Source organism: Oncorhynchus masou, chromosome 19 (assembly GCF_036934945.1).
Source record: "Oncorhynchus masou masou isolate Uvic2021 chromosome 19, UVic_Omas_1.1, whole genome shotgun sequence".
Lineage (NCBI taxonomy): Eukaryota > Metazoa > Chordata > Actinopteri > Salmoniformes > Salmonidae > Oncorhynchus > Oncorhynchus masou.
In genome coordinates, this window is record NC_088230.1 from 12,936,416 (window position 1) to 12,959,302 (window position 22,887).

The 22,887-nt window shown below is 43.8% G+C and overlaps 1 protein-coding gene across 5 annotated transcripts in view; it reads right to left on the bottom strand.

Annotated features, from left to right (window-relative positions):
* Positions 1-22,887, bottom strand: part of LOC135505824 (neurexin-3b-like) — a 450,362-nt gene that overhangs the window by 260,302 nt on the left and 167,173 nt on the right. For 3 of the 5 annotated variants that reach the window (XM_064924997.1, XM_064924996.1, XM_064924995.1), the window contains 7 exons: positions 10,576-10,779; positions 7,073-7,192; positions 6,695-6,807; positions 6,139-6,407; positions 3,522-3,712; positions 2,805-2,978; positions 18-137 (listed from right to left, as the gene is read on the bottom strand). In XM_064924997.1, the coding sequence (XP_064781069.1) occupies positions 18-137; positions 2,805-2,978; positions 3,522-3,712; positions 6,139-6,407; positions 6,695-6,807; positions 7,073-7,192; positions 10,576-10,779 (1,191 nt within the window). Of the gene's footprint in view, positions 1-17; positions 138-2,804; positions 2,979-3,521; positions 3,713-6,138; positions 6,408-6,694; positions 6,825-7,067; positions 7,193-8,647; positions 8,675-10,575; positions 10,780-22,887 lie in introns of all 5 variants that reach the window. The other 2 variants (XM_064924994.1, XM_064924993.1) reach the window with 2 other exon arrangements.

Consider the following 22,887-nt stretch of genomic DNA (forward strand, 5'->3'; position numbering starts at 1 on the left):
AAGACAACGGTACTCACGGTCGTTGCACTGCGTCCCTGTGTAAGATGTCATGGTGCAGTCGCAGGTGAAGTTCTCCCACTGCTGAATACAAACGCCCATGTTGGTACAGGAGTCCTCCTGACAGGTAGTGCTGGGTCCTGGAGGAACAGACAGGGTGTAAAGGAGTGGAGTAACCACAGGGGATGCCACTGAGCTCTGTCATTGGAGGAACCATGCAGGAGTGCACTTTGTGTGGAACGGGAAGTGTGTGTGTGTGGTGGGGGGGGGTCATGCGGGCCGTATCGTTCCAACAGGACGTCTCAACGTTTGGAGAAAGAAAACACAACACTCTCTCTGTGTGTTTTAACACGGCATAAGAACCATTACGAACAGGCAAGAACAGACAAGAGGAATAGACGACCTTGTCCACATGTGGCTGTACGATAACAGATACTGTACAGGAGCCACAAAAAGTGTTCCCGCCCTCCTCAAAGCAAAAAAAAAGATCAAAAACTACACGTCTTTTTTTCCAGGAAGTGAAACATTACAATAATGGGAAACACTGTAGATTTACAACACCATAGACTTAAGGCAACACAGGAATGAAAACAAGAACAGTAACAAGTGAACACTTCACAGTGTGCAAGTACAGTAGTGCATATCCCTGAGTATGCACTCCGTTGAGACAGTCTAAGGGGTATTCAAAGTCAAACAGGATGTGTGTATACCATTCTCCACCAACCGCCACCACACATACAGTATCTCACACTTTTGAATACTTGTCTAAGTGGGAATGCAAACAAGAACAATGCATTATATGTATATAGTAAATCCGTCTAGATCCAAACAAATAACATACAAGTCATATCAAGAAACCTCCAAAAGAAAAAATGAATTTCAAAAAGTGAAATGATCAAGAAACAGAAACAACTGCAAATAAACAGTCATTTAAGTGCAAGTGTCATGTGAAAGAGAATATGTGAGAAATGAGAAGACAGTGGAGGTGAAACAGAAGAATAGAAAAGAAGTAGTATAGTTGCTGGCTGAAAATGCTTTTACTGTCTAATGCAGGTGACGGTATTCAGCCACACCGTCCTGTCTGTACCGGAAGACTCACTCTCTGCAACGGCACTTTCTCATTTCACCAGAGAAAGGAAGGAAGGAGTACGACAGGGTTGAGAGAGAGAGAGAGAGAGAGAGAGAGAGAGGGGCTGAGAGATGGCCTCAACAGCACGGTTGATGCGCATTTGCAGTATTTGCTATACTTTTCTGTATATCTCAACTTGTAATACCTGAGTCATTTACTTTGATATATAGAGACGGGTGTGCGTAACTCTAGGATCTCCCTGACACTATCTCGGTTAAAGCTCAGCAGCAGGTATGTGATGCTATTGGCCGCTTCCTCTGTCCCACCTGACACAGTAATAATCTGTGTCAGGTGTGTCTCTGTATCTCAGTATAGTAGGAGATATATATATATATATACACACACCCACTCTACATGTAACATCTTCTACCTATTTAATTACAACTCTGATCCACTATGTTCCAGTCATCACCCCTACTCTCCTCTCTGACCATGGGAGCATGAACACGACTTTGTTTCTGTTCAAACTGTAATGGACTCTGCTATTCTGGGTCTGTGTCAGGCGGATGGACGGATGGACCGAACAGAGCATGATTACCATAAAGAGTGGGCCGGTCGGTCCCGCGGCCGTAGGCAGACAGCAACTATGCGCAGGACAACATAATTACAGTACTTCAGCCCTGGGCTGGAAATGGACCTTATGGTTAATAATGGATGTGCTTCTCTGTGTATGGGTTGGAATGATTGTTTTTCACCTCCTCTATTTCAGTATCTCTCTCTGTCTCTCTTTCTAACCCTCCCTCCCTCTCTGTCTCTGTCTCCTCTCTCTCTCTCTCTCTCTCTCCAACATTTCTCCCGCCACTCCCAGAGAGCGAGTCCTCCTTGCCAGCAGTGGGACATGCTACACCCACAATGCATTGCACACAGCATTCTTTCAGCCACGCCTCAGAGACGCGTTGAGAGTTGAACCTTCTACCTTGCAGGTCGGCTTTGGTGAAACCAACTTTGTTAGCGCAGAAAAACAACAAACAGAACAGAAAGAAGCGGAAAAACAACAGAGTCAGGTTAGTGAAGGACCATAGGGTTAGTTTGAGTATCTGGTACAGTAGAAGGTATAGGTAAGTACAGTGACTATAAAGGTAAATACTTCACTTTGTTATGTTAAGTGGTTAATTAGTGTTCATCTGTTAGATTGCAGAAAAATGAGTAGGTAGAAAAGGTGATCGGGTTTATAGATATTGGTGTGTAAGTCATTGCGTGTGTTTAGGAATGTCCTGTGAGAGAACAAGCTCAGTTTGAATACTGATCCTTTGGCACAACCTAGTGGTAGATGCAGTGCTCCAGTCTATTAGTTTACCACAGTCCACCAGTGGTTCCCAACCTTTTTCGGTTACTGAACCACTGCTCAGAGTTCCCCTGAAGTACCCCCTCATGTGCATTTTACCAGTAGGCCTATGGTCTCATGAGTCTTCTCAAGTACCCCCTGTGGATAGGCCAAGAACCACCAGGGGTCCTAGTACCCCTGGTTGGGAACCACTGCCCTACACCATTAGGCTGGGACCCTAAGTGGCCATAAATTAACTGGGCTTGATGGTCAAAAGATGTGAGTGGGCAAGGACGATAGTATAGCAGAGGGTCAAGATCTAGTCATCTAGGGTGCAAGGGGTCGATTTGGAACTGGACGCATACATAATATATGGGTTCATTTGGCGTAGGGGTCGTAGGTCATGGGTCGTACCTTCACACCCGCGTTCAATCTGTCCGGAGCGGAACAGGGCGTCGTTGATGAGGTCAGGCAGGCGGCCGTTCAGATCTACAGATGCCAGACAACCCTGGAAACCTTCCCTAGAGACCACCAGTTTAGGAAGGTTCTGGTACATGTTAGGCCCCAGCCCTGCCACAAACAGATCCCCTTCAGGGAGGGAGAGAGGGAGAGAGACACAAAAAGAGAGAGAGAGGGAGAGAGAGAGAGAGAGAGAGCGAGAGAGACACAAAAAGAGAGAGAGAGAGAGAGAGAGAGAGGGGGACAGGTGAAGGGAGGGATGAGTTGACGAAAAAATGAAGGATAAAGGATGTAAAGGTCAGAGTGGGTCAACACCGTTTCTGTAAATAGAGGATAATCCAGTCATTACACAACTATAACGAGTTTGTTCAGTCAAATCAGCAAACAGCCTGAGCAAACACCAACGACGGCTCCATTCCAACATCCACACGAGCATCACTTCGAAGGAAGCATGTGTCAGACACGCTTTCCAAGTGCTATGCTACAGTAGCGTAAACGTTGGATTGACAGTGTTTATGTCTCTATGATGGAAGGGCATATAGAGGCTGACTGCTTGGTTTTTACTGAAAAGTAAATCTCTAGTGCTGGTAGACTTGATGCGTGTCGACTTGCTTCCTTGGAACGGTGGGAGGAAGTGTAAGAGGATATGTTTATCAGTGTATTTCTTGTTACCTTTGAGGTCGAGGTTCTTGGCTCCGTTGACGTTCTGCGTGACGGACTTGGCGTCCACCTTGAGGGTGTGTGTGTTGGTGGCGTCCCTGGTGATAACTACGTTGTGCCACAGGTTGTCATTCAGGGCACTGTCACTGTTCCCCTTCAACAGACTGGCACCGTTCCCCAGGTCGAACACATAGTGGACAAACCTACGGAGGGATGAGACAAAGGACACAGATGCATACCTCAGCACCCCTTAGTGCTTCATTAAGGGCCCTTCTTCTCCACTATACGCCCCAAGATGAGCCACTTTAGCCTTTGTGTGTGTATACTTTTGGGACCGGCCTCAGAGAAGCCCCTTCAGCCTGTGGGTGTCCATTAGCGTGCACTACCAAAAAAATAGGACTTAGTTGAAGTGTGTGAGTTACTGAGAAGGGGAGTGTGTGAGTTACTGAGAGGGGGAGTGTGTGAGTTACTGAGAAGGGGAGTGTGTGAGTTACTGAGAAGGGGAGTGTGTGAGTTACTGAGAAGGGGAGTGTGTGAGTTACTGAGAAGGGGAGTGTGTGAGTTACTGAGAAGGGGAGTGTGTGAGTTACTGAGAAGGGGAGTGTGTGAGTTACTGAGAAGGGGAGTGTGTGAGTTACTGAGAAGGGGAGTGTGTGAGTTACTGAGAAGGGGAGTGTGTGAGTTACTGAGAAGGGGAGTGTGTGAGTTACTGAGAAGGGGAGTGTGTGAGTTACTGAGAAGTTACTGGGAGTGTGTGAGTTACTGAGAAGGGGAGTGTGTGAGTTACTGAGAGGGGAGTGTGTGAGTTACTGAGAGGGGAGTTACTGAGAGGGTGTGAGTTACTGAGAGGGGAGTGTGTGAGTTACTGAGAAGGGGAGTGTGTGAGTTACTGAGAAGGGGAGTGTGTGAGTTACTGAGAAGGGGAGTGTGTGAGTTACTGAGAAGGGGAGTGTGTGAGTTACTGAGAAGGGGAGTGTGTGAGTTACTGAGAAGGGGAGTGTGTGAGTTACTGAGAAGGGGAGTGTGTGAGTTACTGAGAAGGGGAGTGTGTGAGTTACTGAGAAGGGGAGTGTGTGAGTTACTGAGAAGGGGAGTGTGTGAGTTACTGAGTGTGTGAGTTACTGAGAAGGGGAGTGTGTGAGTTACTGAGAAGGGGAGTGTGTGAGTTACTGAGAAGGGGAGTGTGTGAGTTACTGAGAAGGGGAGTGTGTGAGTTACTGAGAAGGGGAGTGTGTGAGTTACTGAAGGGGAGTGTGTGAGTTACTGAGAAGGGGAGTGTGTGAGTTACTGAGAAGGGGAGTGTGTGAGTTACTGAGAAGGGGAGTGTGTGAGTTACTGAGAAGGGGAGTGTGTGAGTTACTGAGAAGGGGAGTGTGTGAGTTACTGAGAAGGGGAGTGTGTGAGTTACTGAGAAGGGGAGTGTGAGTTACTGAGAAGGGGAGTGTGTGAGTTACTGAGAAGGGGAGTGTGTGAGTTACTGAGAAGGGGAGTGTGTGAGTTACTGAGAAGGGGAGTGTGTGAGTTACTGAGAAGGGGAGTTACTGTGTGAGTTACTGAGAAGGGGAGTGTGTGAGTTACTGAGTTAAGGGGAGTGTGTGAGTTACTGAGAAGGGGAGTGTGTGAGTTACTGAGAAGGGGAGTGTGTGAGTTACTGAGAGTTACTGGGGAGTGTGTGAGTTACTGAGAGGGAGGGGGAGTGTGTGAGTTACTGAGAGGGGAGTGTGTGAGTTACTGAGAGGGGAGTGTGTGAGTTACTGAGAGGGGAGTGGTGAGTTACTGTGTGAGTTACTGAGAGGGGGAGTGTGTGAGTTACTGAGAAGGGGTGTGGGGGAGTTACTGTGTGAGTTACTGAGAGGGGGAGTGTGTGAGTTACTGAGAGGGGGAGTGTGTGAGTTACTGAGAGGGGAGTGTGTGAGTTACTGAGAAGGGGAGTGTGTGAGTTACTGAGAGTGTGTGAGTTACTGGGAGTGTGTGAGTTACTGAGAAGGGGAGTGTGTGAGTTACTGAGAGGGGGAGTGTGTGAGTTACTGAGAAGGGGAGTGTGTGAGTTACTGAGAGGGGGAGTGTGTGAGTTACTGAGAGGGGGAGTGTGTGAGTCACTGAGAGGGGGAGTGTGTGAGTTACTGAGAGGGGGAGTGTGTGAGTTACTGAGAGGGGGAGTGTGTGAGTTACTGAGAGGGGGAGTGTGTGAGTTACTGAGAGGGGAGTGTGTGAGTTACTGAGAGGGGGAGTGTGTGAGTTACTGAGAGGGGGAGTGTGTGAGTTACTGAGAGGGGGAGTGTGTGAGTTACTGAGAGGGAGAGTGTGTGAGTTACTGAGAAGGGGAGTGTGTGAGTTACTGAGAAGGGGAGTGTGTGAGTTACTGAGAGGGGGAGTGTGTGAGTCACTGAGAGGGAGAGTGTGTGAGTTACTGAGAAGGGGTGTGTGTGAGTTACTGAGAAGGGGAGTGTGTGAGTTACTGAGAGGGAGAGTGTGTGAGTTACTGAGAAGGGGAGTGTGTGAGTTACTGAGAAGGGGAGTGTGTGAGTTACTGAGAAGGGGAGTGTGTGAGTTACTGAGAAGGGGAGTGTGTGAGTTACTGAGAGGGGGTGTGTGATGACGGTACTCATACACATGACTCGTGCCTCACCCTTTGACCAGCTCAACAGCGATAAAGTCGTTTCCGTCTCCGCTGTTGAACAGTATGAATCCGTCCGGGGAGGTGGTTTTAAACTGGAAGAACAGGTGCATGGTGGTGTAGGCCTGCAAGGTGGCCAGCCCCAGGTAGCTGCCCTTGGACTTGAAGGTCACCGGGTCGGCGATGATGAAGCGCATGCCGAAGCGGGCGTTGAGCTCGCAGAAGTCGATGTCGCCGTTCTTACACATGTCAATGTAGAACATGCCGTTGAACTTCAGGCCCTGTGGGTGGAGGTGAGTTAGGGAACGATAACAATAACATTTGGTATCGCGATGACTCGGCGATGACAATAATATGGACAGCTATTTCTATCACCCTAAGTAATGCTAAAGCAAGAGAGAAGTTTTTCAAATCTTAAGGGGGAGAATCTAGAAGAAGTCTAGAGGCTATAACAGTAGCACTAGCTCTGACCCCGACCCCCTTCGGTCTGTGTAGGTCAGTGCCTGGCCAGGAGCCAAATGATGATTTATGATCTAACATGTGTTCCGGCCAGGCCTGGAGGTGTTACCTGCAGGTGTCCAACGAAAGGGGGGGGAGAAGAGGAGACGAAACGTCTCTCTGTCAGAATCCCTGTCTCCACATTGTGGAACTCCAGGCGAGTGTGGTCACCTGCCATCTGGCCTGGAGAGAGAGGAAGGAGAACGAGAGAGAGAGGAAGGAGAACGAGAGAGAGAGGAAGTAGAACGAGAGAGGATGTGGCGAGGCAAAGCAGGAAATAGAAAGATGTAGGGAATAACAAAGGAAGGGAAGAAAGGGAGGAAGAGGGGGAAGAGGGGGAAGAGGGGGAAAGGGCAGGATTGGAATATGAAAGGATTTCACCTCTTTTATTAGTAAAAAAAATATATGCTTTAGTAAAATATATTCTCATCACATCAAAAAGCAGTACCTTCAGCCATGTCTTCGTCGACTGTCAGTTTGAAGTTTTTACCGCGTCGGACCACTCTGACGGAGTGCCAGTCATAATTATTGAGCTTTTGTCCCGCATATAGAATCTCTGGTCCCTTGCCTGAGAAGGACCGTTTGTTAGTTCAGGGTTAGAGTTCGTCAGCAACGCAAACCAAACCTTTGTTTTGTCGGGGTGAGCTTGGTTATTTTACCAGCAACCTTAGTGGGGACGGATGGTTCTGCGATTCAGGGATACAGTATTCTCAACCTAACTTCCCTTCCCCTCTTCTACACCTGCTACGCTAGGTTAGTCTACCGCTAACCAATTTGTTGGTCAGAGAAGAAGAAAGCATTTTCTGGGACACTGATTCCAGCTTGGAACTTGAATGCAGGAAAGCAGGTTGGTTGCACTCTGGGCATTTTGCGTTTACTTTGCAAACTCTAAAATCAAAGATTTGGTTTGGCTTAAAGTGAAAACAGAGGAGAAAAGATCTGAACAGATTACAATAAATGACAAACCGTAATACATAGAGTATATGTGTACAGTATGCAATAATCTATGTCCATTGTCAGTGGACGTATGACTGCTCATATGGTAAGATAATAACTGCTGTTACTCATAAAAGGGCTTGGAACTTTTTTCAAAGTACATCTCTACACAACGCGGACAAATCATAGAAGGTGCAGGTCCACAGGTCCACAGGTTCACAAAGGGCAAAGAGAGAATCTCTTCAAATACAAATTCCTCTTCTATCCACAAGAGGGCGTGTCAAGCCTGTGGTGTGCCACTCCAGTGTGTTCACGGAGAGCGTGTGTGTGTGTGTGTGTGTGTGTGTGTGTGTGTGTGTGTGTGTGTGTGTGTGTGTGTGTGTGTGTATTCATGTGTGTGTCTTACCTACTGCCGCATTAGGTGTGCTGTGCAATCAGTGACATTGATCAGATTAATTGGAGTGAATGACTGTGTCTGATCTGTCACTCAAACTGGGATCTACCGTGAAATAAAGCTGCAGCTTGGGGACAGGCTGTCACACACACACACGCACACACAGAGCGAGAGAGAAATCCACACAGACGCACACACTCAAACACACATACACTGTTTCAAACACACCTTGCACACGTATCAGTTGAAACCAACATTCGTTCTCCAGGTCAACATTCACAAACCAGGCCCTTGACTGTCTGTCATGACCAACACATGTTCCTCTCTCTGTCAGACTCAAGACCTCTTAATGAGTAAGAGCAGTCATTCAACCATTTATATTGTCAAGACAAGAATACCATTCCCATACTAGGACCATTACATATGGGAGGGAATTTCAGTAACATTTTGAGGGCAAAAGACTGTAAACCTAACAAAATAGATCAAGTAAAGTTGGATAATTGAGTTAAATGTAATGTATAGAAGCAATTCTAATGTCTTCTTTGATCTTGGCTATAGCTGATCACTTATCCATATAATTCCATTATCTCACTTCTGTACATGACCATATCTATAACACACAAATCATGTCAAACATCACTACATAACGTTCATTGAAAGAAGAATTGTCCAACAAGTGGAGTGTTGACTTACTGGTGTTACAGTTTATCCTGACACAGTCTAGATGGGGGGAGAATAAGTGACAGATGAAATCGCATCCTTCAAGGTAAAAGCTGCAGACATCCAAGAACAGAGACTCCACCTTCCGGGGACGGTCACATGACGTTGGCGGCCATTTTAGGTTGTTATATGGTAACTTTTGATGATGTCAACATCAAACTGCCATTTTGGATATTATGACTTATTCCAATTTTGACCATTACGCTTTCTTTGAGTCAGAATTACTTCGCTCAAATTAAAATACGTTTCTTTGTGTTTGGCAGCATTTTGTAGGTCTGATGCGTGCTATAAAATACATTTTGAAAAATATTTTAAATGTGTTTACATGTTTATTCAATTTCAAAATGTCCGCTTGCAGTTCAATGGCCACATCGATTTACCAACCCAGTATTTTGGAAACTTCATTTTGTCCTCAACACCTGTAGCCATCAGTTGATTTATAAATCAATTTGCTGTATACTTTACATTAAACTACAGGCTACAGTGTTACATGATGGGTATCTCGTTCAAAAGAAGATACAGGAAGTAGACTAGTGCTGGGATTGGTCTGATTGGTCAGGTGATCTGGGTTGGGATCCATGTGACCCAGCTCGTCATGTACCGTCAACCGCAACAGAAAAGTGGAAGCAAACAGCATCGATCCAGTCAGCACCAGCACTGCACAGTGGCCTAGAAGCAAATCACTAACCTGTCTCTAACACAGGACTAGTTGTGTCAGGAGTAGTAGTGAATTTAGTAGTTTAGATTAGATTATCTACTGAGCAGTATAGTTGATGAAGTGATTGAAAACATAATGTATATAAAACTAACTGAAGTATATCATCGTCATCACTGTAGTAATGTGATGGTAATTATGTGTTGACAGGTGCTGTTTGTGTGTGTATTGTATGAGCGCATGCGTTCGTCACTACGACAGATTGGGTGCTTCTATCCTATCCCATTTTGGGCCGACATGTAAGCTTGAATGAAAATGAGTCATACTAGCAAGAGCAGTGTGCGAGTTTCTCTTTTCTTTGAAGTCATTTCATTATTCCCGCGCAGCTGCAACCAGATGTGCGAGTGCTTTTTGTAATGTTGAAGCCAATCCTCCATGCCTATAAGCCATCATCTGCAGGCTAGCTGTGTGCTGTGGGCTCGAGCTGTATGCTAGGCGGGCCGCAGGCTAGGCGCCGTTGAAGGGGTGAGTACCATCTTTGAACAAGGTGACATGGGAGATACCACCTATACTACTGTAGGGGTACTAATGGGAGGAGCCATGGACCTGCTAATATGGACCATACCAAAATAAAAATAATAAAACAGGAAATAATAAACAAAACACTGTTACGACAAGAACAAGCCCAGATGTTATCAGTATGTTGCATAAGAGATACATATTCGAAATAAAACTAAAGGACCTATTAAAAGTCTCATAAATGCGTATATGGTATAGCTATATGCTAGGCCAACGTGAAACAATGTTTGTGAAAAATGTTGAGTAAATCATTGAAAGTGTCTAGCCTGAGAGTTATGTGTTACAATTAGTGAATTTTTCTACAGTCAAGTCAATATCGTAATGAAGAATGACTGTGGTATGATCTGTTCAAAAGATGTAGCCTGAAAGCATGGATATCGTGGTTAATTAAGTGTTAGATTCATGAGATAGAAATACCCTGCAGAGACCACAGCAACAAAGCAAGAAAATACTGCATATAATGCAGAGCAAATCAAAATACAATCCATGCAACTACTGTATAAAAATGATTAAAAATGAGTTTTAGTTAGTGTTAGATTTTTTGATGTATTCGACCAAAACAGAAAAATAACTAATGTAAAATACAAATCACAAAAACGACTATGAGCTAACTTAAACATGCCTCCTCAAAAGAAGAGGGTTAGCGGTTAACTGTTTTATACGATACCTAGGTTGATCGTGAGTTTGACGCGGCCGCTGTCCAGCTCGAGACGGAGTGTGTCAGCGGAGTCCCGAGAGTTAGTGGCCATTAGGAGCCCGAATGCATGCTGGGACTTGAAGCGGAGGGAGACGTCCTCTGCCTCAGTGTGCATCACGCTTGGCATCACCACTTTCATATACATGCTGCCGTCGTAGCTCAGGATGGACGCCTCTGTAGAGTGGAAGGAGAGAGAGAGGAAGTGGGTTAGAGATGAATAAGACAAACCTCAATGGATATATACTACCGTTCAAAACATTGGGGCCACATAGAAATGTCCTTGCTTTTTAAAGAAAAGCAAAAAAAATGTCAATTTATATAATGTCAAATTGATCAGAAATACAGTGTAGATATTGTTGATGTTGTAAATGACTATTGTAGCTGGAAACGGCAGATATTTTATGGAATATCAGAGGTCCATTATCAGCAACCATCACTCCTGTGTTCCAATAGGCACGTTGTGTTAGCTAATCCCAAGTTTATCATTTTAAAAGGCTAATTGATCATTAGAAAAACCCTTTTGCAATTATGTTAGCACAGCTGTAAACTGTTGTTCTGATTAAATAAGCAATAAAACTGGCCTTCTTTAGACTAGTTGAGTATCTGGAGCATCAGCATTTGTGGGTTTGATGACAGGCTCAAAATGGCCAGAAACAAAGAACTTTCTTCTGAAACACGTCAGTCTATTATTGTTCTGAGAAATGAAGGCTATTCCATGCGAGAAATTGCCAAGAAACTGAAGATGTTGTACAACGCTGTGTACTACTCCCTTCACAGAACAGCGCAAACTTTTTCTGATCAGAATAGAAAGAGGAGTGGGAAGCCCCGGTGCACAACTGAGCAAGAGGACAAGTACATTAGAGTATCTAGTATGAGAAACAGACGTCCTCAACTAGCAGCTTCATTAAATAGTACCCGCAAAACACCAGTCTCAACGTCAACAGCGAACAGGCTACTCCAAGTTCCTCTGTCCAGTGTCTGTGTTCTGTTGCCCATCTTAATATTCTCTTTTTATAGGCCAGTCTGAGATATGGCTTTTTCTCTGCAATTCTGCATAGAAGGCCAGCATCCCAGAGTCACCTTTTCAGTGTTTCTTGGCAATTTCTTGCATGGAATAGCCTTCCTTTCTCAGAAAAAGAATTGACTGACGAGTTTCAGATGAAAATTCTTTGTTTCTGTCATTTTGAGCCTGTCATCGAACCTACAAATGCTGATGATCCAATCTCTCTGTACTTTGCTCTGTTCATCTTTCCCTCGATCCTGACTAGTCTCCCAGTCCTTGCCGATGAAAAATATCCCCACAGCATGATGCTGCCATCGCCATGCTTCACTGTAGGGATGGTGCCAGGTTTCCTCCAGAGAGACGCTTGGCATTCAGCCCAAAGAGTTTAATCTTGGTTTCATCAGATAAGAGAATCTTATTTCTCATGGTCTGACAGTCTTTTGGTGCCCTTTGGCACTGCAAGAGTGCTGTCATGTGCCTTTTATTGAGGAGTGGCTTTCGTCTGGCCACGCTACCATAAAGGTCTGATTGGTGGAGTGCTGCAGAGATGGCTTCTGGAAGGTTCTCCCACCTCTACAGATGAACTCTGGAACTCTGTTAGAGTGACCATCGGGTTCTTGGTCACCTCCCTCCCATGTAAGAATGATGGAGGCCACTGTGTTCTTAGGAACCTTGAAAGATGCAGACATGTTTTGGTACCCTTTCTCAGATCTGTGCCTCGACACATTCCTGTCTCGGAGCTCTACAGAGAATTCCTTCGAATCTCATGGCTTGGTTTTTGCTCTGACATGCACTGTCAACTTTTGGACCTTATATAGACAGGCGTGTGCCTTTCCAAATCATATCCAACCAATTGAATTTACCCCAGGTGGACTCCAATCAAGTTGTAGAAACATCGCAAGGATGATCAATGGAAACAGGACACACCTGAGCTTTCAATTTCAAGTCTCAAAGGGTCTTAAGGTACTTCTATTTTCTATTTTCTTCTAAACATTTCTAAAAACCTTTGTCATTATGTTTTATTTTACAGCTGTAACGCAACCAAATGTGGGAAAAGGGATTGGGTCTGAATGCATTCCGAAGGCCCTGTACTTGGTCTTAAGGATGAACCATAGGCCTACACATCCCACATGCACACTCCAAACGTTGTACTACACTACTGTGTCTGCACGCCCAGGCTCGACACACAATGCTCGACAAGCAGAACATTTTACACATCAACATCTTCCTTCCTCGACAATTTCCCTTTGTTCCTTACAGTGGTTCCTTCATGACTATCATGCACACCTGTTTTCACACACACGCGCACACACACACGCACGCACGCAAGCACGCACACGCACACACACACACACACACACACACACACACACACACACACACACACACACACACACACACACACACACACTCAGTTGGTAGAGCATGTCACTTGGATGGTGGGTTTGATTCCCAGCGATCACCCAGATGTACCATGTATGTGTCGCACTCGTGACTGTAAGTCACTTTGGATAAAAGCGTCTGCTAAATCACATATATTACATTACGATGACATGGACTCTCCCTTTCCGACTGACACATCTACGGTGCTTCCTATCCCAGTTAAACAGAGAGATCAGCACATCAGATAAGAGGAAGGGAACACATTTAGTCGCAACACCCCCCGCTATTTCTGCTGTTCACACGTGTCGTCATGGGGTGACTGGAAGACAGGCAGGGCTATAATGCTGGAAGGTGTTCTGTTCTGGGAGAGATGTATTAAAAGGGCACTCAGCCGTGAAATACTTTCTTTGACACCTCGACTTTAAAACAAATCGCCCTCAGGCTTTATTTTACTTGGATTCAAATAAAAAACTATCTCGGGCTAGAGATGATAATATTGCAACTGTCTAAGCCGAGGCTCTCGAGAGGCAAGTTTGCTAGGAAATAAAAGTGCAGGTGTAACTTCACCTACTGGATGCATTTCTGTGTTCTCTTCCTGTTCTACTTGTTGCTGTGATTTAATACTGACACTGATTTGATTTTATCTTCACTCATGCAATAATATTTGACTGCCAGCGCTTGACATTACAGCTACAATTTACGTCAAACCAAAAGTCGCTGCGACAAATGTGTTATGAAACCCGATGCTTTGAAAGCAAGGTTGTTTGATGGAAACTTGTCCAAAAAAAAGCTAGCTTGCTAGCCAGCTCCGTTGCTAAATATTAGACGTTCGGACACGTCTGACGTTCTGCAACTGATTGTTCCGTGCTCTTAACTACAGGTAGATGATAATCAGACCTTGGCCATGAAAAGCGAGAGAGAAGGCCCTCTCTTTCTTCCCTCTATTTTCCACCAGGACAGAAAAACATCGTATTTCCCTGTGATATCCCCTCTGACAAGCCAAGTTATTGACCACAGCCAGGCCCAGGTCCAAGATCCAAGAGGCAGGAAATCAAGGCTAATAGACATGTAAGGACACAGAAAAATGATTGCTTGTTGAGTGCTACGGGCTTTTCTTGAAGATGTCGATATGGATTATGGCAGCTCCCGCACCTCTCTGATTCAGAGGGGTTGGGTTAAATGTGGAAGACACATTTCAGTTGAATACATTCAGTTGTACAATTGACTCGGTATCCCTCTTTCCCTTTCCCTTTCTTGCGGTCAATTTGACATCTACAAATGATTTCTAATTATGTTCTGGCCCCCTGACCAATCAGCTCAAGGAAAAGTTGGCTGAATATAGATGATGATCCCTGGTTTACACCCTGGTAACAGACTAGGGGATCGGCCCCTATATGAAACGGTATGGTTGTGTGTGCGCCAGTGTATATTATGCGTCCCTGCATGGGTACGTGTGTGTGCGAGCTTGTGTTTGATCTGTGACACACACCCACACACGCTCCCCCACATACGATAAAGTGCTGCTATGCCTACCCAGCTGTGTGTTGCTCTAAAGAGAGATATCAGCAACTCTGAACAGCTCATTTCAGACGGTAATTAAAGCGCGCGGGGGGGGGGGTCACTTTACATAATTAGTTGAGAAATAGAGGCAGGAGATGGAGGGATACAGGGAGGGAGGAAGAGGAGGAAAGGCTATTAACAACATGAAAGCTCCACAGCACAGATCCCTGAGATGAAGATGGAAGGGGGTGGTGCATGTGTTGCTAAGCAGGGTTTTCTGCAGTCTCATTTCTGCAGCGGCGTTTAACATGGAAGTCAACATTGTGGATGTCTGTTCCGCGGCCTCTTCCTCTGTGTTGGTGTGTTTGTGTAGTAGTGACAGCCACATTGTTTCAGTAAACAAACTCTCAACTGGAGGCTGTCAACGTGATGGGACGTCTGTTGGATGTGGATCCTGTGAGTCTCTTATGTGAAATCTACATTGTGTGTTTAGATGCAGACAGTGTTTCATGTTACAAATACACAGTCATGCAGGAAGATCATGTCAAAGTCATGTATGCAGCTAAATCTGGTGTTGATATTCCCTTTTTAATTGGAGAATTGTGTGTATGTGTGTGTGCCTGTGTTTGTGTTTTCGGACAGCTCAAGCTCAGTGTCTGTGCTATTTCAGGCAGTGTGTTTGTGTCCATTTGTTGTGTGTGTGTGTGTGTGTGTGTGTGTGTGTGTGTGTGTGTGTGTGTGTGTGTGTGTGTGTGTGTGTGTAGAGCCCCTCTCAGAGTCAGGCAATGGGAAATGGCTCCACTTGAGAGAGAGAGAGAGAGAGAGAGAGAGAGAGAGAGAGAGAAACTGTTTGCGGCGAGTGGACATTATCCCCCATAATCCCCCCATGTCACTCAGTGTGGAGTGTGTTTGTGTCCATGTTTGTGTTGACTGCAGTAGAGCTGAGTGTGTGTGTGTGTGTGTGTGTGTGTGTGTGTGTGTGTGTGTGTGTGTGTGTGTGTGTGTGTGTGTGTGTGTGTGTGTGCGTGCGTAGAGCCCCTCTCAGAGTCAGGCAATGGGAAATGGCTCCACTTGAGAGAGAGAGAGAGAGAGAGAGAGAGAGAGAGAGAGAGAGAGAGAGAGAGACTGTTTGCGGCGAGTGGACATTATCCCCGATAATCCCCCATGTCACTCAGTGTGGAGTGTGTGAGAGCAACATTATGGCAAAGTTTCAACAGCATCAGTGGTAGTGGGGAGGCATCATCCCCTCTTAACGCTCGGCACGCTAGCTGCTTCTTTCAAGATCAACGTAAGTGTGTGAGAGAGAGAGAGACGTTGACATATGTTGACATTGAAACGTGCACATACTGAGTCACATCCTCATTGTTATAGGGATGCTGAGTCACATCCTCATTGTTATAGGGATGCTGAGTCACATCCTCATTGTTATTGGGATGCTGAGTCACATCCTCATTGTTATAGGGATGCTGAGTCACATGCTCATTGTTATAGGGATGCTGAGTCACATGCTCATTGTTATAGGGATGCTGAGTCACATGCTCATTGTTATAGGGATGCTGAGTCACATGCTCATTGTTATAGAGATGCTGAGTCACATGCTCATTGTTATAGGGATGCTGAGTCACATCCTCATTGTTATAGGGATGCTGAGTCACATCCTCATTGTTATAGGGATGCTGAGTCACATGCTCATTGTTATAGGGATGCTGAGTCACATCCTCATTGTTATAGGGATGCTGAGTCACATGCTCATTGTTATAGGGATGCTGAGTCACATGCTCATTGTTATAGAGATGCTGAGTCACATGCTCATTGTTATAGGGATGCTGAGTCACATGCTCATTGTTATATGGATGCTGAGTCACATGCTCATTGTTATAGAGATGCTGAGTCACATGCTCATTGTTATAGGGATGCTGAGTCACATGCTCATTGTTATAGAGATGCTGAGTCACATGCTCATTGTTATAGGGATGCTGAGTCACATGCTCATTGTTATAGGGATGCTGAGTCACATGCTCATTGTTATAGAGGTGCTGAGTCACATGCTCATTGTTATAGGGATGCTGAGTCACATGCTCATTGTTATAGAGATGCTGAGTCACATGCTCATTGTTATAGGGATGCTGAGTCACATGCTCATTGTTATAGGAATGCTGAGTCACATGCTCATTGTTATAGAGGTGCTGAGTCACATGCTCATTGTTATAGGGATGCTGAGTCACATGCTCATTGTTATAGAGATGCTGAGTCACATGCTCATTGTTATAGGGATGCTGAGTCACATGCTCATTGTTATAGGTATGCTGAGTCACATGCTCATTGTTATAGGGGTGCTGAGTCACATGCTCATTGTTATAGGGATGCTGAGTCACATGTTCATTGTTATAGGGATGCTGAGTCACATGCTCATTGTTATAGAGATGCTGAGTCACATGCTCATTGTTATAGGGATGCTGAGTCACATGTTCATTGTTATAGGGATGCTGAGTCACATGCTCATTGTTATAGGGATGCTGAGTCACATGTTCATTGTTATAGAGATGCTGAGTCACATGCTCATTGTTATAGGGATGCTGAGTCACATGCTCATTGTTATAGAGGTGTTGAGTCACATGCTCATTGTTACTTTGATTCTCTAATGTCAAATTGTTTTGTATTTTTGTATGTTTTTCTCCCTAATTTCCATCTGGTCTCATTTCTGCAACTCCCCAACGTGCTCGGGAGGTGAAGGTGGAGTCATGCGCCCTCCGAAACATGACTCGCCTGACCGCGCTCTCAACACACGCCACCCGCCAGCTTAACCTGGAAGCCAGCCACCTTTCAACTGTCGACCAGGGTCAGCCTGCAGGCACCCGGCCCGCCACAAGAAGTCGCTAGAGAGCGATGAGCCCCCCCGGGCCAAACCCTCCCCTAACCCGGACTACGCCGGTTGTGGCACAGCCCGAGAAGGAACCCGGGTCTGTAGTAACACCTCAGTGCCTAAGACCGCTGCACCACTCGGGGGCCCACAAAAGTCTGATTTAAATCATACCCATAGTAAGTATAATCAGTATGTGATACCATGTACATGTTACCTTGAGGTCATATAAGAGGTTTTCTGAGTCAGATATGTTCAAGGGGCTTTGTAAGGCGATGAATTAAATCCAGATTACTTCCTATGTTAGGAATATTATGGTCACTCAAACACAGTCTGTCCATTAGAGGGACTTTCAACCGTCCTCACACGGTTCATTTGACTATGCATTATTAAAACAGCAAAGTCAAAGAGTTGTGGTCTGACTAATACTGTGCCATTGGCATAACTTCCTCTTTAAAAGTGTATTCAGAGTAGGCTTATTTGAAGTCTTTGGGGTTTTAGAAATATCTCTAATTTCCAAACTGGTCAATGAGACTAGATTAGTCTAACAGGTGTATTTGACCTGAATGACAGTGAAGTGATGATTCATGTTTTTCGTCAGATGACTTGCAAGATGTCCTTCCAGCATGCTGGTCGGCCTGGTCAGGTCTTCAGCACCTTCAGTGGGGCAGGTGACAACCGGATGCATCCGGTTCAGAGGAAATGGAAAGAGAGCCTGTGACGTGACTTCCTCTTCAGGACATTGAACAAGTAAAAAGCTCCATCTTAACTCCTCCTCCACATTTACTGGATTGGTTGAACACTGCAGAAGGGAACCTCCCCCGACAGTTCAATTTGTTCTTGTCAGGACTATAAAGAAAGCTACGCCGCTTAGGTGTTTCTTTTATGCCTTTCACGTGACTTTACGTCTTCAGTCACACACACTGTTCTGTCTGTTCCACACTCTGCCACAGGGGGGCACTACAGGCCAGATGTTACAACACAACGCGACAGATAACGACGAGAGATGACGAGAATGGGAAGGAGAAAGAGAGAGGAGGGAAGGAGGAAGGGAGAGAGAGGGAAAGAGGAAGCACTGGGCCTATTTAACAGCGAGATATGAGAGCACTCGTACACTTTCTGTCTGCGTTGGTACTGTCTGTGCTCCATCAGAACCCCCTTAAACCAGCCTAGGAACCTTAAACCCTGCCAAGGAGATTGGAGGTCTTGTCAATTTCTCAGATGGGCGCTCTCTGAAAGATTGATTTGGTCTGGTTCTTCCTTAGAGCAAGAGAGAAAGGGAGGCAGAGAGGGAGGGTAGAGGTGCAGTCACCTAGACCCTAAACCCCACTGACTTAGCCATACCCTGACTATCATCTCCAGCCAATTTATATGCACTGGGACGTGACGGCCCCATCCCTATCCCTTCCCATACAGAACACACACTGGAGTGTTTATATACACCTCGGCACCAGTACAGGGCTCCTAAGCACACATTTAATTAGAGTTAGGGATTAGAGAGCAATAGCATAATGTTCCCAAGCAGAGCAGAGGAAAAACTGCCCCGCCTGGAAACAGCATTATCAAGTGGAAGACCTCGCTGCTCTCTGCTACTATTACAAGTAAACAGTGTCAAACAAATCCCTCCCTCCCTCCCTCCCTCCCTCCCTCCCTCCCTCCCTCCCTCCCTTCCCTGCAGGACGTTTCACTATGAAATGTCTAAAGCTGCATCAGGCTCCAGTTGACTGGTTGATGTTGAATGGCTCCAAGCCCTTCTTCCACCATCTTCACCAAACAACCACGGAGCTCCAAACCAACGTCACCATCCATCCATCAACCACTTAGCCTGATACAAAATTGGGGGGCGGAGAATGGGGAGGTGGGAGGACACAAATGCTGTTCTTACAGCCTGTTCTTCACGGTGTTTACGTCACTGCATTCTGAGAAGCTACATGAATCCATTATGGCACAGCAGCACAGCCATATTAAACACAGCGAAATGAGACCATCACCAACATTTGACAAATGCCGTCAGCACATAAAGAGGATAGAGAGAATAACACATAGAGAGAATAACACACAGAGAGAATAACACACAGAGAGAATAACACACAGAGAGAATAACACACATAGAGAATAACACATAGAGAATAACACATAGAGAGAATAACACATAGAGAGAATAAAACATAGAGAGAATAACAGATAGAGAGAATAACAGATAGAGAGAATAACACATAGAGAGAATAACACATAGAGAGAATAACACATAGAGAGAATAACACATATAGAGAATAACACATATAGAGAATAACACATATAGAGAATAACACATAGAGAGAATAACACATAGAGAGAATAACACATAGAGAGAATAACACATAGAGAGAATAACACATAGAGAGAATAACACATAGAGATAATAACATATAGAGAGGATAACACATAGAGAGGATAACACATAGAGAGGATAACACATAGAGAGGATAGAGAGAATAACACATAGAGAGGATAACACAGAGAATAACACAGAGAGAATAACACATAGAGAGAATAACACATAGAGAGGATAACACATAGAGAGAATAACACATAGAGAGAATAACACATAGAGAGGATAACACATAGAGAGGATAACACATAGAGAGGATAACACATAGAGATAATAACACATAGAGAGGATAACACATAGAGAGGATAACACATAGAGAGGATAGAGAGAATAACACATAGAGAGGATAACACATAGAGAATAACACATAGAGAGAATAACACATAGAGAGGATAACACATAGAGAGAATAACACATAGAGAGGATAACACATAGAGAGAATAACACATGGAGAGGATAACACATAGAGAGGATAGAGAGAATAACACATAGAGAGGATAACACAGAGAATAACACATAGAGAGAATAACACATAGAGAGAATAACAAATAGAGAGGATAACACATAGAGAGGATAACACATAGAGATGATAGAGAGAATAAAACATAGAGAATAACACATATAGAGGATAGAGAGAATAACACATAGGGAGAATAACACATAGAGAGGATAACACATAGAGAGGATAACACATAGAGAGGATAGAGAGAATAACACATAGAGAGGATAACACATAGAGAATAACACATAGAGAGAATAACACATAGAGAGGATAACACATAGAGAGAATAACACAGAGAGGATAACACATAGAGAGGATAACACATAGAGAGGATAGAGAGAATAACACATAGAGAGGATAACACAGAGAATAACACATAGAGAGAATAACACATAGAGAGAATAACACATAGAGAGAATAACACATAGAGAGGATAACACATAGAGAGGATAACACATAGAGAGGATAACACATAGAGATAATAACACATAGAGAGGATAACACATAGAGAGGATAACACATAGAGAATAACACATAGAGAGAATAACACATAGAGAGGATAACACATAGAGAATAACACATAGAGAGGATAACACATAGAGATAATAACACATAGAGAGGATAACACATAGAGAGGATAACACATAGAGAATAACACATAGAGAGAATAACACATAGAGAGGATAACACAGAGAGAGAATAACACAGAGAGGATAACACATAGAGAGGATAACACATAGAGAGGATAGAGAGAATAACACATAGAGAGGATAACACAGAGAATAACACATAGAGAGAATAACACATAGAGAGAATAACACATAGAGAGAATAACACATAGAGAGGATAACACATAGAGAGGATAACACAGAGAGAGGATAACACATAGAGATAATAACACATAGAGAGGATAACACATAGAGAGGATAACACATAGAGAGGATAGAGAGAATAACACATAGAGAGGATAAAACATAGAGAATAACACATAGAGAGAATAACACATAGAGAGGATAACACATAGAGAGAATAAAACATAGAGAGGATAACACATAGAGAGAATAACACATGGAGAGGATAACACATAGAGAGGATAACACATAGAGAGAATAACACATAGAGAGGAAAACACATAGAGAGGATAACACATAGAGAGAATAACACATAGAGAGAATAACACATAGAGAGGATAACACATAGAGAGGATAACACATAGAGAGAATAACACATAGAGAGAATAACACATAGAGAGGATAGAGAGAATAACACATAGAGAGGATAACACATAGAGAGGATAACACATAGAGAGGATAGAGAGAATAACACATAGAGAGGATAACACATAGAGAGGATAGAGAGAATAACACATAGAGAGGATAACACAGAGAATAACACATAGAGAGAATAACACATAGAGAGAATAACACATAGAGAGGATAACACATAGAGAGAATAACACATAGAGAGGATAACACATAGAGATGATAGAGAGAATAAAACATAGAGAATAACACATATAGAGGATAGAGAGAATAACACATAGGGAGAATAACACATAGAGAGGATAACACATAGAGAGGATAACACATAGAGAGGATAGAGAGAATAACACATAGAGAGGATAACACATAGAGAGAATAACACAGAGAGGATAACACATAGAGAGGATAACACATAGAGAGGATAGAGAGAATAACACATAGAGAGGATAACACAGAGAATAACACATAGAGAGAATAACACATAGAGAGAATAACACATAAAGACGATAACACATAGAGATGATAGAGAGAATAAAACATAGAGAATAACACATATAGAAGATAGAGAGAATAACACAGAGAGAATAACACATAGAGAGGATAGCACATAGAGAGGATAACACATAGAGAGAATAACACATAGAGAGAATAACACATATAGAGAATAACACATATAGAGAATAACACATATAGAGAATAACACATAGAGAGAATAACACATAGAGAGAATAACACATAGAGAGAATAACACATAGAGAGAATAACACATAGAGAGAATAACACATAGAGAGGATAACACATAGAGAGGATAACACATAGAGAGGATAACACATAGAGAGGATAGAGAGAATAACACATAGAGAGGATAACACAGAGAATAACACAGAGAGAATAACACATAGAGAGAATAACACATAGAGAGGATAACACATAGAGAGAATAACACATAGAGAGAATAACACATAGAGAGGATAACACATAGAGAGGATAACACATAGAGAGGATAACACATAGAGATAATAACACATAGAGAGGATAACACATAGAGAGGATAACACATAGAGAGGATAGAGAGAATAACACATAGAGAGGATAACACATAGAGAATAACACATAGAGAGAATAACACATAGAGAGGATAACACATAGAGAGAATAACACATGGAGAGGATAACACATAGAGAGGATAGAGAGAATAACACATAGAGAGGATAACACAGAGAATAACACATAGAGAGAATAACACATAGAGAGAATAACAAATAGAGAGGATAACACATAGAGAGGATAACACATAGAGATGATAGAGAGAATAAAACATAGAGAATAACACATATAGAGGATAGAGAGAATAACACATAGGGAGAATAACACATAGAGAGGATAACACATAGAGAGGAT